At 51.0% G+C, this 16,533-nt stretch overlaps 1 protein-coding gene and 1 long non-coding RNA gene across 3 annotated transcripts; both read right to left on the bottom strand.

The window, feature by feature from the left end:
• Positions 1 to 7,690: 7,690 nt before the first annotated feature.
• On the bottom strand, positions 7,691 to 10,353 carry LOC121673002. Of its 2 annotated transcripts, XR_006019102.1 has the most exons (4): positions 10,000 to 10,353; positions 9,179 to 9,302; positions 8,612 to 8,723; positions 7,691 to 8,302 (listed from the first exon to the last, which is right to left on the bottom strand). It is a non-coding gene; the product is annotated as an uncharacterized LOC121673002 (long non-coding RNA). The 2 variants fall into 2 exon arrangements; XR_006019101.1 differs by having other exon boundaries at positions 7,691 to 8,723.
• Positions 10,354 to 10,570: 217 nt separating this feature from the next.
• On the bottom strand, positions 10,571 to 16,473 carry LOC121673001 (atypical chemokine receptor 3-like). The gene is made up of 2 exons (XM_042045990.1): positions 16,371 to 16,473; positions 10,571 to 12,539 (listed from the first exon to the last, which is right to left on the bottom strand). Exon 2 carries the CDS (start codon positions 12,510 to 12,512, stop codon positions 11,418 to 11,420), a length of 1,095 nt encoding a protein of 364 aa, XP_041901924.1. The 5' UTR covers positions 12,513 to 12,539; positions 16,371 to 16,473; the 3' UTR covers positions 10,571 to 11,417.
• Between the last annotated feature and the right edge of the window lie 60 nt (positions 16,474 to 16,533).

The following is a 16,533-nucleotide window of genomic DNA, read 5'->3' as shown; positions in this document are numbered from 1 at the left end:
CAACTCCATGTCCTGGTGGTTTTATGATCACAGAATCATTTAGGTTGGAAAAGATCTCCAAGATCATTGAGTCCAACCTTTGGCTGTCACCCAGCCCAGAGCACTGAGTGCCACGTCCAGGCGTTCCTGGGACACCTCCAGGGATGGGGAGTCCAAGGCCTGAGCGCCCTTTCCATGGAGAAATTCCCACTGATGTCCACCCTGTCCCTCCCCTGGCCCAGCCTGAGGCCGTTCCCTCTCCTCCTGTCCCTGTTCCCTGGGAGCAGAGCCCGATTTCCCCCCCCGGCTGCCCCCTCCTGTCAGGGACCTGTGCAGAGCCACAAGGTCCCCCCTGAGCCTCCTTTGCTCCAGGCTGAGCCCCTTCCCAGCTCCCTCAGCCACTCCTGGGGCTCCAGCCCCTCCCCAGCTCCGTTCCCTGCCCTGGCCACACTCCAGCCCCTCAATGTCCTCCCTGTGAGGGGCCCAGAACTGGAGACAAAACTTGATGATGATTTTAGGATACCCCAGTGTGATTAATTCATCCAGATTTGAACATGTGCTGGAAACCATACAACTTTTTCCATTTTGAGATACGGCCTGTCTTTAAAAAGAAAAGAAATTATATTAAAAATGGTCTTAAACTTGATAAAAGCATGAACTGCAAACTCCTCATGTTTCCAGCCAGTTCAGTGCCCCTTTTCATCCCACTGGAAGGCACCAAATAGAGATAAGGTTCCCCCAAGGACAAGCCACCCATCTCTCTGTGGCCAAAGCCCTCAGGCTTGCACAAACTAAGGACAGCTCAGAGGAAGGCACTGGAAAGATCAAACATGGTCCAGGTAGAGGCATATTCAGGGAATTAACTGGAAAAGCTCTAGTACAGCCTCTCTTCTTTCCCCTTTGCCTTTTCCCCGAGAGCCAGGCTTGCTTCAACATAATGGAAAATTATTTGGTTTTCCACAATTTTATTCTCAGGAGTGGCTGTTCCACCCTGAGCTGGTGTTTCTCGAGAAGAGCTTGGTCCAAGGCAGACACCTCAGCTGGAAAACTCTGATCCCAACAGGCCAAGGTATTTGGAGCTGAGAGGACATCCTATCCTATTTTTAGAAGGAGCAGGGAATTACAAGATTAGTAATATGCCGCACTAAACATTTACAAGGCACAGCTCAAAAAGCTGGGTTTTAAATACTGGGAACAGATGCTCTGACAAGAACCCTGTGCAAAATATTTCCTTTGCCAAGTGAGTAAAGGAAACCCATTTTGTTTTGCTGAAGAAGCAGCTTTTAAAGGCAATCCCTAGTAAATGAGGTATAAAACTGAATTCAGAGCATTCCCACTATTTTCTTGCCTTTCCAGCAGAGCATCCTTTGGGCTGGGCTTTCACTGCCAGCCAGATGGGGAGATGCCCTCAAGGTGGAAGAACACACACACAAGAAAAAAATAAAAGCAAAGCAGTTAAACAACAATTACAAGCTTTTTAAACATGATTTATCCACTCTGGGTACTTCTCTGTCTCACCAGATGCTTCCAAGTGTCTGGAACTGGAGAAAAACCTGTAACTTTATCCCCATGATGTATTACTAACCGGTATTAGACTTGCACAGAAACAACTGGCTGCTGCTGGGCAGGGGATAAAAATTCAGTGGATTGCACTGTAAACCAAAAGAGACTTCAAATATCTCAGAGGGGTTTCACAAGAAGCTGGTTCAGTCTGTCAAACGTGGAGTGCAAGGGGCTGTGGGCAACCCCTCCCTCAGGAGCCACAAGGAAAAGGCACTTCCAGGGGTGACAGCCAAGAGGAGAGACCTCCACATCTTGGTGAGCAGCTGGGTATGGATGGGAAGCCCCCACCTGGGCTGGAATCACCTGCCATGGGGCTTTCACACAGAGGGAGTAGGAACTGGACTCCAGCAGCTCGAGGCTTGCTGCCAAAGCAGGCACATCCCTCCGGGAACATTTGCTAGCACGGGGAGCACATGGCTTTTATCAGCATGTGAGGCACAGACACCACTGGAAAAAAACAGCATGGACACAACTGGGGAAAAACAGAGCTGCTTGTAACCTGAAGGGTGGCTTGGCTGGTTTTTCCCCAAACCTATTGGATCATCTAACAGGAGATATCGCTTCCTGTGCTGCCGGCAGCGGGACCACCAGTGCTCCAGGGAGGCCTGAGGCACTTATCAGCTACAAAATGGCTTTTACAAAGCATCGCCCCTTGTCACGTGCATCGAGGGGCCCAGAGAAATGTCCCTCAGTAGGAAAGAACCTGGAAAAGATGAGCAGAGAGCTTGGTGGTCATTCCAGGCCGGCTGGATTTCAGGAGCTGGCCTGCCCAGAGCCTGCAGCACCAGATAGGACAGGGCCCTGCTCCTGGCTGTAAGGCGGAGATAAGGCTCCTGGAACTGGAGGAAAAAGAGTTTTCTCAGCCTCAGGTTTGCAGGAGGAGGGCAAGAAGAGCACAGGAGGCAGAGAACAGTGAAGTCAATCCAGAGAAACACCTTATCAGTTTCATCCATCCTGATGAATGCAGTGCTGGCTACCAAGCAGATGCTGCTGCTAAAAACAGCCTTCCACTTCGATCTGGGCTTCTTGGCTCTCCCAAATCCAAGCTCTCATCTTCATTCCTCACAAATGAACAACAGGAGCGCCCAGAGAGGCTGCACACTACGATAAAGCTTAAACAACACCTCAGCTGACTCAAGATCAGAACTGAATGTGTTTCTGGTTAAGATGGCAGCTTAATTTATATCTTAGAGCAGCAAAGGAGAAAAAAACCCTTCCTTAGCTGTGAACCACAGGTCCTGGAAACAGTCAACAGCTTTGCTCTTCCCCCAGCAGTTGTCTCCATCCCTCTCCTACAAGGAATAGGATGATGGGTTACCTCAGAGCCTTGTATTGAACTGTTCTCCTTTATAACCTTCCTCTAATGCACAACTCCTGCTGTCTGTGGAAGGGGAAAGGTGATTAAATCAGCTAAGGACGACTCCCTGCAGGAAGGTACAGTGTGTGCAACACGTGTAACACAAAGCTGCAGCTCATTCCAAGTTCCCTTTTCCATCACCCTGCGAGCCGAGACAGCTTTAGCTCCCCAGCGACGTGGATGTATTCCAACTGCTTGGAAAGTGGGAAGGGTTGGTCACTTACCAGAGGAAAGGAGAAGGGATTTGTGAGATCCCAAGTAATATTGCTGGTGCTGTACACTGCTTCCTTTCACAGCCTGCGTGACAACAACTCATCTTTGGGGCCCTATCATTTCCAAAGGTATCGTTTCCTGCGTAGAATTCCCTTGGATCAAATGGGAAACAGCCTTCCCTTCCCACAGACAGCTCCCAGGTCCAACAGGCAACAAGCTGTGGTCTCACAGGGCAGAGGGGAATCAAGAAACTTCCTAGGAAGAAATCCAGGCTGAGAGGTGGCTGGGAATTTCTTGCTGACTTGAGGGAAAAGAGTCTATCCCAAGACCTATAGGAGAAGAGATCCAAATCCCAAGATCTATGAGAAATTCAGGGAGAAGACCACGTGCACAGGAGCTTTCACCCATGCTGCAAGTCAATCCCCTTCACTTCCCCAAACTGCCTGGACCAGACTTTTCAGACATATAAAGGAGTGTAAGACACTGATGCCAGCAGACACTGGAAATTTTACACCTGGAGACATTCTTAACTCTTATATAAACAGCACCTGGGGGTGAATGCAGTGTGAAAAATGCATTTCCAGCTCTCCAAGAGCAAGCCTACCTGAGCAAAGCGTGAGACTACTACAAGCCCATGACTTCAGAGCTGTCGTGGAGCTCAACCTGTCTCAGGGTCTGGTTTTTGTTCCTTATTAATCACTTTCACGGGCCTTTGCACTTCTGGATTCCAGCCTGACTGGAAGCAGCAAACACTGGAAAGCTCAGAAAGCTTTTCAAAGTATGAACATCCCCCACTCCCTGCTCTTGGAGAAGGTTTAATGCACTTCAGGTTTACATCCAGACTTTCAGGGGCTGAGCCAAGCAGTCACCCCTCTCAGACACTCAGGGTGTTCACCTGTCTGGGAGTTTCCAGCTTGAAATCCAGGCTCTCATCCCAAAGTATCTTTGGCAGAAGCAGGGCCAAGAGCTCACCAGGTGCAAAGGAGCGGAGATGCTGCCCAGGGAAGAACTCGTGACAGCAAACTACCAGGGCTGCTGATGGAAAAATCCTCTTTCCATCCTTTCCCAGTGATCTCCTAGGCTCCATCACCCTCATCCCATAATTAGATTGAGCAAAGAATGCCTGGCATTCGCTCCACGGACAAACACAACTCAGGCAAGGTTTAGAAAGCCTCAGACAATGCCAAAAATGAAACGTGGGTGAGCGAAGCTGCCTCTCAGCCAAGGGAGCCGCAGCGTGCGTGGGGAAGAGTCTCCCTCTCCCTCTCCTGTTTTATTCCCCAGGAGTACAATGAGGGCTATTCTCTCCTGGAAGGAGGAATCCAAAACACTCTGGGTGTTTTATTGCTGGAGTGCAAAGGGAAGGTATGGATTCCCCTCTGCCAGCCAACTTCCTATGAAGCAGCCGTGAGGAAGCACTGGAGCCGAACTGAGGGGAAGCTGCGGGATCGGCCTTTCCAGCTGACTGCTCCCCTCGCTCTCTCAAATCCCTCAACCAAAACATGGCATTCACCAGGCCAGACAGGATGGGAAATGGGAAGAAAACCTCTCTCCTCACCACCACTCCTCTTTATAAAACTGCCACCCACCAAAGGCATGACCTTGAGATTCCAGCCAGCCCCCAGAACAGGGTGGCCACGGTCGGGACAAGAGCTCCAGCTCGTGTCATCGAGGGCTCAGCCTCCTCCTCACAGTGCAGCATTCCCAAATCTTTGATCCTGCTACAAGGAAAAAGAGAGCCAGGAGTGAGCAGGGCTATGCCACAGAGTGCTCCTGGGCCGCTCTGTGGAGTCACATCCTGCATTCAGGTGGTCTGGTCCCAGATATGTTACCAGGAAGCAAAAACTATTAAAATACGCTCTGGAGCAACTCCATATGGTAGTCATGGACAATCCTGAGCTGAACAGCCTTTGTCCGGGACAGTGAGCGATAACAAGGTTATGATGGGATGCCTGAACAAAGGCAGAAGGCAGCTTGCTGCTTGGGAGACCAGAAATGTGCCTTTCCTTCCCTCTCGCACCTTCTGGTCACTCTGTGGTGACCAGTAACAGGAGGGAATGCCATGGAGCTGTGCCAGGGCAGGGTTAGGTTGGATATCCAGGAAAGGTTCTTCCCCCAGAGGGTGCTGGGCACTGCCCAGGCTCCCCAGGGAATGGGCACGGCCCCGAGGCTGCCAGAGCTCCAGGAGCGTTTGGACAGCGCTGCCAGGGATGCCCAGGGTGGGATTGGTAGGGGGTCTGTGCAGGGACAGGGGTTGGACTCGATGATCCTTGTGGGTCCCTTTCAGCTCAGGATATTCTGTGATTCTGCTCTCTGGACACAGCATCCCACAGACCTATCCCAAAGCACACTTGGGAACACCCCAGGGGACACCTCAGTCCCTGTCTGTGCCCCACCATCAGCCTGTGGGAAGCCCTGGGGCCAGCAGGGCCATCTCACAGCCCTCCTCAACCACCTTCAGCAGGGCTGGGAGGGTGAGGCACAGTCCTGCCCAGTGGCTTCGCTCCCCTGGGACTCCCAGAGCCCAAGCCCCAAATAATGAGGACATTGGAGTGTCATGTGCCCCTTGGCTCAAGATCCAGGGAGTCACCCCGATGGACATGGAACTGATGGGAACAGATCCTGGCGAGCTGGTGATGATGGAAGCTGCAGAGAGACCCACCCTGAGGCACAGCCACGACTTTGCCTTATTGTGCATCCCGATTCCCCACTGCAGGAGACACAAATGTGCCTGTAGGTGGCCCAGAAACACTGGCTTATTAAAAAGGAAAAAGGAGGGGAGGAAAAAAAAACCCCAACCAGAATGAATGCAGCGTCTGTCACCCTTTTGCAGAATTGTTACGTTTTTTTGTGTGTAGTTGGTGCTTGTTTTCCAAAGATTTACATTTTTATGTGTGTGTCATTCGCTTTTCATGCATTCGGAGACCTCGGAGCTTAGAAATTCAAAACACTTGTCAGTCACGTCAATCCTTTTGGACAAAACAGAGCTGCCACTTGGATGGATTAAAAAAAACCTCCACAACAAAACAACAAACAAAACACACTTTTCTCTCAAGCTGTGACTCGGTCACCCCGCTCAATGTGGGCAAGACAATGTTCAGAGAAAGCAAAAAGAAAGATCTGAGTTTTCATACTCATCGGTGGAACTAAATTGATTAAGGTCATTTCCTAGGTAGGTTTGAAATCTTCTGCAACAATTTTTTTCTGTTTTGAAAAGAAAAAGAAAAGCATAGTCCCCCCCCTTCATTAAAAAAAAAAAAAAAGGGAAAAGTCACCACTGCAAAAACATTAAATCTGCTTGGGTAACTCAGAATATATGTTGGCAAGGCAACATATCTCAGCTTGAACAGTAAACCTGCTATGTCAGAGGCTCTGCCACATATGAAAGAGGCTTGGGTTTCAATATCTCATGCTGAATTTACTTCTTTTCAGCCTTTCATGGCCAAGTATTTGATGTGTCTCCTTTCACTGCTGCAATCGATAGGGTGACCTTACGTAAAAGTTTCCCGACCTTTGCTGTTGTCAGTATTGTTCTGTTAAAATGTAATTTAACTCTTTTTCTTTAGTGTGGAAATAGCACTGTACAGACAGCAAACACGAGAGGGGCTCGGGGTTTATTTTCCCCCCTTAACCTAAAGGCAAGAGGCACCATCCATCATCAGAGTTGGCTTCAAACCAGAAGATGACAAGAAGCATCGTGTGCTGAGGGTCTGGTTGGTTTCCCAGTGCTTTCTTGTACCTGTTTGGTAAGGTAAAAACCCCAAAAAGCGTTACTCTGATGCTCACTCCAGCACCATCCTGCTCAATATTTGAGGATTGAGGAGTCTCCCTAGATTCACATCACTGGGATGTTGGTATCTCCTTGGCACTATGAAGTTAGAGCATTTCCCTTAGCTAAGGCCTTGCACTTCTTTCACACAATAAAATCAAGACTTCCATGAAGAAAAAAGAAAGAATTGCTTTCAAACAGCAACTACCAGAGTGGAAGGAGGTTGATTTTCCTCGTGACAGTGGGTGTTGGAAAGCCAGCCACATGTTTTAGAGTTCCAGCTGGCTTATCCATCCCAGGATCTCTGGGAGCCTGGTTTGAAACCCATTATAACCCTGTAACACAAGTACTTCTCTGGGAGCAAACTGCCATGGTCATTCTCCGCTGTGCTGCCGCAATTTCATCTCTGCATTTTGGCCAGGCGTGGGTATTACTGCATTGGCCATGCAGATGCACACGTCGCCACTCACACCCCTACATCTGCACAGGATTATGGCTGCATTTCCTGATCCTACTTATAAAAAGCCCTATAAATCCCAGAGAGCTCCTTTTAAATCAGCAGCATTATCCTACTGTAAATCCGGGGTGTAAGTCAGAGCAGAGTCTGGCTCAGATGCTCTTCGGCCACACATCCTAATGGAGCAGGGAGGCTAAAAGCAAACCCTGGGCTCTGCACACACCAATTCCCCCCAAAACCCATCCTGATCACATCATGCCCTGCTCAGCCCCACACCCCTTCACTTTTTAAAGTACCAGCTCCACTCTTCTCATGGAGAAACTCTCAGAAACAGAATTAAGAGCTGGGCTTTGGCAGCACTTGCCCCCGCCCCCACGGGCTTCAATATTGCTCACAGCTGAGTTATTTCTTGCTTCTTAGGAATTTTAACTGGCTTTTATGCTCAGTGAACTCGTGAAAGGAGAGTACCTAAAGTCAGCAGCACTGAAACCATGAATTAGCACAAGGAGAAAGGGGCCAGTTGGGTGTTTCTTACAGTACATTATCTTCATAATGCCAGAGGAGCTGATTTAAAGTCACTGTGCTACACCTGAATGTCATTTATGGCTCATAAAAGGAAAGCTGTGTTTGAGGAACAATAAAGCAGCACTGCACTTTCAATGGAAGAAGAGAAATAAAGCCTTTCTCACAGAGCAGATGTATTTTTATTTGCTCAGTGCCTGCCTCCGAGGCACGTGGAGATGCTTTCACCAGAAAGCCCAAGAGTTAAACAGGAGGACTCGCTCCAGATTATGGCTTATAGTTGATTTGTACTCATTTTTCCAGCCAAGCCTTAACACAGTGAATTTGACCTCCTGGAAAAGCCAAGACCTGAATCCCCACGGACACCTGTAGCTGTCAGAGGAACAAGGGAGATCTCCAGGCACAGCAAGCCTCAAAGCCACAGCAGGAAGAAGCAGGGACCCTTCATAAAACAGAATCACTGAATCATTTTGATGATCTTGAAAGTCTTTTCCAGCCCAGTCCAACTTGTGATTAATCCCCACCGTGTCACCCAGCCCAGAGCACCAAGTGCCACACCCAGTTTTTCCTTGAACACCTCCAGGGATGGGGACTCCATCCAATGCTTAACAACCTTTTCCATGAAGAAATTCTTTCTGAACGCCCCAAGTTCCAGGCTTGGGACATTTGGCCAAACAAATTGACAGCAGCCATCACATCAATCACTCTAAATCACAGTCACATCTATCAGAAAACACCTAGTTTCACTCACCTGCTATCTGCTGATAAATTCCATCATATCAGTCTCCAAGGAGTCCAGATCCACATCTTGGTCTCAGTGCAAACACCAGCTGGGGTATTGTGTCCCACAGGAGAAAACCTTCCTAGAACACAGACAAGTTTTTTCCTATTACACCTCTGCCAGAGTTTTTGGGAGTTTTTATCATGAAACCAAAGTCCTAATGAGAAATCTGCAACAATGGCAAACTCCATCCTCCTGTCCCCCCTGCATTGTTCTGCCCTCCACCCATTTCCCATCCTCTGCCCATCAGAACTCTTCCCACAGAGTCATGGCCACCTCAGGGCCACCCACCAGTGCTGACCCCTGGAGAGGACAGCGTTCCCACTTCCCAAACTGCTGGTGTAAGGGGATGCTGCCTCCCAGCTCCACTTGTCCTTTCAAGGGACAAGGTGGGTGCTCAGCTCCAGGTTTTCCCATCAAGGAGCTGGAAAGGATCCATGTGTTCACAGTACTGACAGCGAGGGTCACAGTCCTGACCTTTCCCTGCTCCCTGTCTGACCCTGCCTTTGGAAAAGGCACCATCACACCACAATTCACCTCCCCAAGGAAGAGGCCTGGAGACTTTATCAGTCTGGTTTAAGCAGCAGGTCTGCAGGATCTCCCCAGCACTCAGCACCACCCGGGGCATATGCAGGGCTGACGCCGCTCTGTGAATACCAAACTGCAGAGGGAAAGAAAACAAAAATACATCTGTGAGTTTCTGCCCGTGTAAAGCCACAGCACCACGTGAGAACAACCCACTGCCTGAGAGGGAACCTGAACTGAAATGGTTCTGCTGCTCTAAAATGAGGTGGACAGGAGTAGGATGCCAGAGCCATAGCCAGCACCTTTGGGGACACCAGGATGCACACAGGGATGCTGAGGGAAGGGAAGCAATGCCCAGCTAAAGCAGGGTATTAATTTCTCACCATTAACCAATTTCAAGTATCAGCACAAGGGAGCACTTTCCATGCAGTTCAGCAGCACCTGGAGGTTTACAGGAAGCTCAAAAGATCCATTGTGTACAAGAAGCATCAGCACAAAAAGCTATGCCTGCATTCCATCCCGACTGCTTCTGTGCAACCAGAAATCCCTTTTCTTTTGGGATTTCTCCCCATTTGGGAATGGACTGGTGCTTTTTTGGCAACACCAGTATGAAGAGGGGATGGCAGACTTAATATCTGTTTTTACAGGATGACCTCTGAGGAGGCAGTAGAGGAATGTGTAGAAAGAAACAAAATACAGTCACTCCCAAATTGTTTGGCTGTTGGGATCGCAGAGGGATGAGGGCACGCTTGGATTGAACAGGAATTTAAGTGCAGCACTGCACTGGAGCAGCAAACACAGCTGGGAGACATCACTGACTTGATATTAAATACCTTGTCCTGAGGTGAAGACGACCACGATTCAAGTCCTTTGCTGGCTTAAAGCTCCCCTTTGTGCATCCCCCAACACCTGGATCCTGCCCCACACTCGGACACCATGGCACTGCAAATCCACTGCAAACCATAACAAAGAGAAGAAGAGATAAAAAGGGATTTAGTGCTGTCAGGACCTCTAACCCCCCAATTCCACTGCCAGCAAAAACTACAGAGGGCTGAACCTGGATTAGTCCAAATATCCGCTCCATCTGCACACTTCCATATTTTCCTTCCCCGTGTTTCTTTCGAAGTTACAAACACAGCTTTTCATCATTCCTAACAGCTTTTACCTTATAAATCCATCAGTTTTACCTTCCCCAGCACCACAGACCCATTCCTCCCACCCCTTCCCTGCTCACCACGCTCCAGTGCCATCTCCCATTCCTCCATCAGTTCTTTCTGGCCACCAAACACCAGGAAAACTCTGACTGACCTGTCTGCTCCCGCACCAAAGGACAGAGGGTGGCCTTGAGGCTCCTTTTTAGCTTTTTTTTTTTGTCCTGAGGAAAAGGCTGGCAAGTCAAACCACTGATAGGCACAGATATTTATTATTTTTTCCCAGATCTTTATTTTACAAAAATAACTTACAAATAGAGACAACTCTCAGCAGTAAGATCACTCACTCTGTGCAGGAGGATACAGCCTGGTGAAGCAGGGGTGTGGGAGTTAACAACTCTGACAATACTGTTAATTTTAACATGTTGGCAGCTATATTACACTACATACATTTCGTGCTCCAGCACGTGGGTGTGACACCACATAAAGCCATGGTCCATAAAGTGTGCCAGCCAGGGAGGATGCTCCAAAGAGATAATTTCCATCCTATTTATCAGCATCCTCTTGGAACCAAATGGCGACCTAACACTCAGACTGCAGCACTCTGGATACACTCATCAGCAATATGCTTCAAATACGTGATAAAAATATATTTAACTTTCAAATACACTTATATAAGGTACACCAAGAGGCAGAAAATAAAGTCTCAAGCTTTTAAATACAACACACTATATATATAAACATATACAAGGAGACAAGAGGGAATCAAGACGTGGAAGGAGAAGCTTATCCATGTTATCTATGGTACACAATGGCTTTGTCTGCTAGGAAGTCATTTCCTTTTGCATAGCGTTGTTGAGGAGTCCACACTAGGCTAGGAGGAAAAAAGGTTTTCATTTTGGTACCACTTCCACTTTCCAACTGATCCTACTCTTAAATTACACTTTGTCCTCTCTCTTTTGTAGGCTGCAATTCACGCCCCGTTCGCAACAAGCACACTGAAAGGAAGGGGTAAAAACAAAAAATAAACAACAAACCGTAACACACAAAAAAACCACATCGGGTCAGAGAGTCAGGGAGGGTTCTTTCTGGGGTTGCAGTCATTTGGCATTTTGCTCCAGAGCTGAGTATTCTGCTTCTGACACTCTGGAGGCATCGATGAGTTTAGTGAGGCCAGTTTTGGCAGAGTACTTGAAAATAAAGGCTTTCATGAGCTCATATCTGTAGTTGCGGTTGATGAAGCTGTACAGGATGGGGTTGACGCAGCAGTGGACTAGGGAGAAACACTGAGTGATGTGCAGGGTGGCGTAGAGGAAGTTCTCCATCTGGCAACTGAAGGGGATGAAATGAAGGCTGTAGAAGATGTCCAGCAGGACGGCCACGTGGTAGGGCAGCCAGCACACCAGGAACACCACGACGTAGGAGAAGATGGTCTTCCCGTTGCTCTTCCGCTCCTGGTCGCTGGAGGAGGAGATGCTCTTGGCGAGGAGGAAGTAAAACACAGCGATGACAGGAAAGGGGATGAGGAAGCCCAGCACCACGGAGATGAGCTCCATGCCAATCAACCACTCCTTGAAGCTCTCTTCGGGGTAAATGGGCCTGCAGTAGGTCTCGTTGTTGGAAGAGACCGTCTTGAGGTAATAGGTGTCTGGGAGGGAGGCGCAGAAGGCCAGGAGCCACACCAGGACGCAGATGCAGCGGCGGATGATCTTCTTCTTGCGGCTGCTGGAGTTGGTGAAATAGGCGACCGAGAGGTAGCGGTCCACGCTCATGCATGCCAGGAAGAAGATGCTGCTGTACAAGTTGATGGAAAATATCAGGTGAGTTATCTTGCACGTGATTTCCCCCATGTGCCACTGGTTGTGCTGGACCAGGGAGACGACCCACACGGGAAGGGTGATCACGACGCACAGGTCGGCGATGGCCAGGTTGAAGATGTACAGGTGGGTTTCATAGCCAGTCATTTTGGCCTGGAGGTTGACCCACACCACCACCGAGTTGGCCACCAGGCCTATGACGAAGATGAAGATGTAGAAGAAGGACAGGGTGTAGAGCAGGGCGCTCTTGTTGAGTGTGCCGGAGCATGTCGTCGCGTCCACCGTGATGCACTCGCCGTTGTTGCATGTCCAGTTGATCTCCGTCAAGTTGGCCGTCTCCAGGAAATCCAGGATGGAAGTCAAGTCAAGCGCGCTCATGGTCGCTCAGACTGGAGTTCAAGTGACCTAAAGGCAAAACAGGATTGAAAGAAATGACGTAAATTACAGAGCTATTTCTGCTGCCATGTCATACCAGGACGCGCCGCTTTAGGAACATCCTGCTCTTCCCCGGCACCTTCCATTAAAGAGCTCCGTGGAGCAAAACAACCAAGGCACTCAGCAAAACTCATCTGCTTGACAAAAGAGGAGCAGCACCAGCTTGCTGTGTGATTTTTCTTTCTCTTCCAGCTCACATGTGACATCATCAGGTTGGCTATCGTCCCCGGGTGTGAAATCTGCAAAGTACACTGTGGCCAAATAAATGTCAGGCGACTAAATCTGTCTCCTCCGGCATAAATGATGGTCCTATCGCTTTCAGCACGGGAATCTTTGAGCCATTTTATCTGCACTCCCTCAAGTGCAGTAGAATTGATCTGGCTGATACACGGTACCGTAAAAAACATTTACCACAGGCTCTGGTCAGCATCTTGTCAAGCCCAGCTACAGCTGCATTAAGTAGAAGTGAGGAACTAAGGGGCTTTGTACCCCTATCTAAACTTAAATTGAAATTCTGCTCCGTCCTCCCTTCCCTCAAATTCTGTTTTACAAAGTATCCCCTGCACTTAACAATCATTACATAGCTTTGAGAAAAGGAAAGAAAACTCAGAGCCTGACTGCTGAGTAGATCTGCTGAGCTTAAGTTTTCTTTTTAGGAGAGTGCTTTGATTTCAAAACACTCCCCCCATCATGGCTGGCTCCACAGCTGCCTCCTTCCCACCCTTTTGCTTTTCTACATCTACTTTTGCTGCCTCTTCGGTGCTTTCTTCTAACTGCAGGCAGTGGACAAAGCAACTTGTTAACTTCCTCACCAGCAGAAAGAAAAGGCCCATCAGACCTTTGTGGTTCATACAAAGCCTAAAGTGGTGATGCTAATTGCCCTCGTACTTTTGAAGGAACATAAAAATGCTGTTCCCCTCCCTTGGACTCTCATAGGACCCAGGGTAGCACCCACAGCCACAGGCCTGTGACCACCACACTTTAGCCAGGCCCCTTTTGGAGCACAGGATCCAGCTTGGGATGCCAAAATAGAGCTGGTGAGGGTGGGTTTCCAAGGGATGGATCCTTGTTCCCTCATAGCTTCACTTAAGCTGGACCATCAGGTCAGCCAGCCCACACATGGACACATCCAGCATCCCCAGCAATGGCCACCCTGCTCCTCCCCATGACCACAGCCCCAGAAGGAGAGTGACCAGCCTGGGGCAACGCCAGTGTGGCCAAGTGACCAGAGAGCAACAGGGGATCTCTGAATATCCTTGACCCCACCACAGGATCTCTTGGCAGGGTTCCCAGGAGCATAGAGGGGAGGCAAGCAGGGAAGAGCTCAGACGTGTCGAATATCCTCTTCTCACCCCCTCTCCCCCAAAAAAGGGACATCAGTCGACACAGCACCTCTCCTTCTCCACCTGCATAATTAGCTCTTCCCAAACCTCCCACCCTCCTCCTGCCTGTCAGGGATAGAGGCTACGGAAGAGAAGGGAGATAAGGGGGGAGATTACCCGAGAGGACTCAAGGCACTATTGTCCCAGCAGAGGGGAAGCTGGTGGCACTAACAATGAGGGGGGCCGTGCACACATTCAGGGGAGATCAAATCTCTCCACAAACAGGCCCAAATTGGCCCCGTGAAGAGATCTGGCCTGTGGCTTTCATCCTGCTGGCCTGATGAAAGACAGAGCCGAGATTCAAACCAAATTAAGCACGGATTTTGCTAAAACACTGGCTAAAGAGGGAGCTGAGACAGTGGCAGCTCTCTGTCCTGGGACAGCTGATCCTGTCTTCATCTCAGGGAAGCAGAGAATGATTTAACCCACACTATGCAGGGCAGAAGGGCTGATCCTCCCCCTGAGAGGCACAGGCCCCCCTCAAGCTGCCAGTACTACCCAGGTGCTGGAGGCAGCAGGGATGGATACATCCCCTGGATGTTCACTTCATCCCAGGGCTGCAAGTGGGACAGAGGGATGGGGCTACTGCCAGACCTCACCCAGGGTCCCACTGTGTCCCCAGCACAAACACTTCCCAAATCTCTCACACACAGGGAGAAGCAGCACCATCCCCAAGACCCCATACCTCAAAACCCCACAGCAACTAAAGCAAACTCCCTAAAAGCCACAAAACTTCCAGCCCCATGGCACAGGCCACCGGCTCCTGCTGGTATTTAGGGGCAGCAAGGGGAGCAGAGAAGGAGGAACACCCAGCTACCACCCTGACACCCCACAAAAGTAGCTTGGGTGGGCCTGGGCTTCTCCTGGAGAGGCACATGGTCTAAAACAAGGAGAACAGGCTCACTCCAAATCCCAAGACCCCAATTCAGGACAGGACTGTGACCACCCACCACCACCAAGCCTCCAGCACATACCTCATGGAGAAGAAACTCAGACCTGGCTGAGGGGTGTCAGATTCCAACAGTGAGGCAGCAACAGGGCAGCAGAGAGCCCTTGGAGCTGAGGCTCGCTCACACTAATGCTGGGGACAGCACGGCCACCACAGTCACAGCTGCTGGCTCAGAGCCACCCTGGGGATGTTAGGGAGCGCGAGGGATGCTCAGCCCGATCCCAGCCTGCCTGCACTCCGAGAGCAGGGCTGCTGCACACACGTGCATCCAGCTGCCTGCGCCTTTCGCATCCCCAGCGCGGCAATAAAAACCCGAAACCGAGCCGGCCTCCCAGGCTCCAGGTCCCGCCGGGGAGGAGGGCTGGACTCACAGATTACAGCCCTAAAAACCAGGCTGTAGTCTGGGATTAGCTGCTGTAACCTGAGCTCCGACTCCCACCCAGATTAGCTGGGAGGGACGGGGGGGAACCCACCAGACAAACTCAATAAAGCCACTCTGCTCCTAAAAAAACACCTTCAGCGCTCTCTGCAGACAGCACAGCATCCCAAACACTCGTGAAAGAAGCTGGGACTGTAATTTCTGGCCACGACACTGTAAAACTCTTGCAGGCCATCACCCCTTCACCTGGCAGGCACATGTGCTGTGCCCAGTCGCTGCTAGTTTATACGAGTTAGGACATGAAGGAAAGGAGACGCACCCAAAACCCAGAGCTGTCCCTGGAGCTGATGCAGCCTTCAGGATTGCAGCTTCCCCATCCCACCTCCTGCCCAGCACCCGCCGCAGGCTGTGACAAAGTGAACAGGCACCAGCATCCCCGCCTGGGAGGGCAGCCCAGGACGGCATGGCACCGTCCAAGTCCTCAACAATTTGGGGAGCTTCCCAGAGCATCCCACAGCCAGCTCCTGCCTGCACTCAGACCTGCCGACTGCCCAGGGGTGTAGGCAAGCTGGGCTTCGCCCGTCCCGAGCGGGGAAGGGCACGAGCCGTGCCAGGAAAAGTCAGGATTGCTGGGCGGGTTGTCACTCGCACACCTTCACCTTTCCCGTGTCCCAGGGCCAGCCTGGCTCTCCAGCATGAGGAGGTGGCCACCACAAGAGGACAGCCATGCCCGCAAGGGGCTTTGCGAGACCGAGCCCGGCACATTTAAACTCTCCCTCAGCTCCGAGCCCAAGAAACAAACAACCGCAGGGGAAGGAACGGAGCCGGGGATGGCACCTGGGCATGCAGGGGCACCCACAGGGGAGCGGAGCTCGGTGCAGTGGCCACTCCAAAGTCCCCCAGACCCTCCCGCCACGGGAAATCCAGGTGGGGGCAAGAAGAAGAGGCTCCCCCCACCCACTGCGAGCCCAGAGGGACGCGACGGAGCCGGGGGACGCTGCGAGTGCTCAGGGGGAGCGGGCCGGCCGCGGTGTGACCCCCCCCGCTGCGGCTCCCGCAGCCCCGAGGGGCTCCCCCGGTGCCGCCCTTACCTCAGGGCCTGGCGGCAGCGCTGCCCGAGCGACTGAGCGCGGCCCTGCGCCGCCGCCGCCTTATATCGGCCGTGAGGGGAGCCCGCCTCCCGGGGGCGGCTCCCGCGGCCCCGGCCCGGACCGGCCCAGCCCCGCTGCGGCCCCAGAGCGGCTCAGCGCAGCC

The sequence above is a fragment of the Corvus kubaryi genome, unplaced genomic scaffold, assembly GCF_017639235.1.
Source record: "Corvus kubaryi isolate FWS band 111438036 unplaced genomic scaffold, C.kubaryi_AGA036_p1.0 65083, whole genome shotgun sequence".
Lineage (NCBI taxonomy): Eukaryota > Metazoa > Chordata > Aves > Passeriformes > Corvidae > Corvus > Corvus kubaryi.
This window is presented reverse-complemented; position numbering and strand designations above follow the sequence as displayed.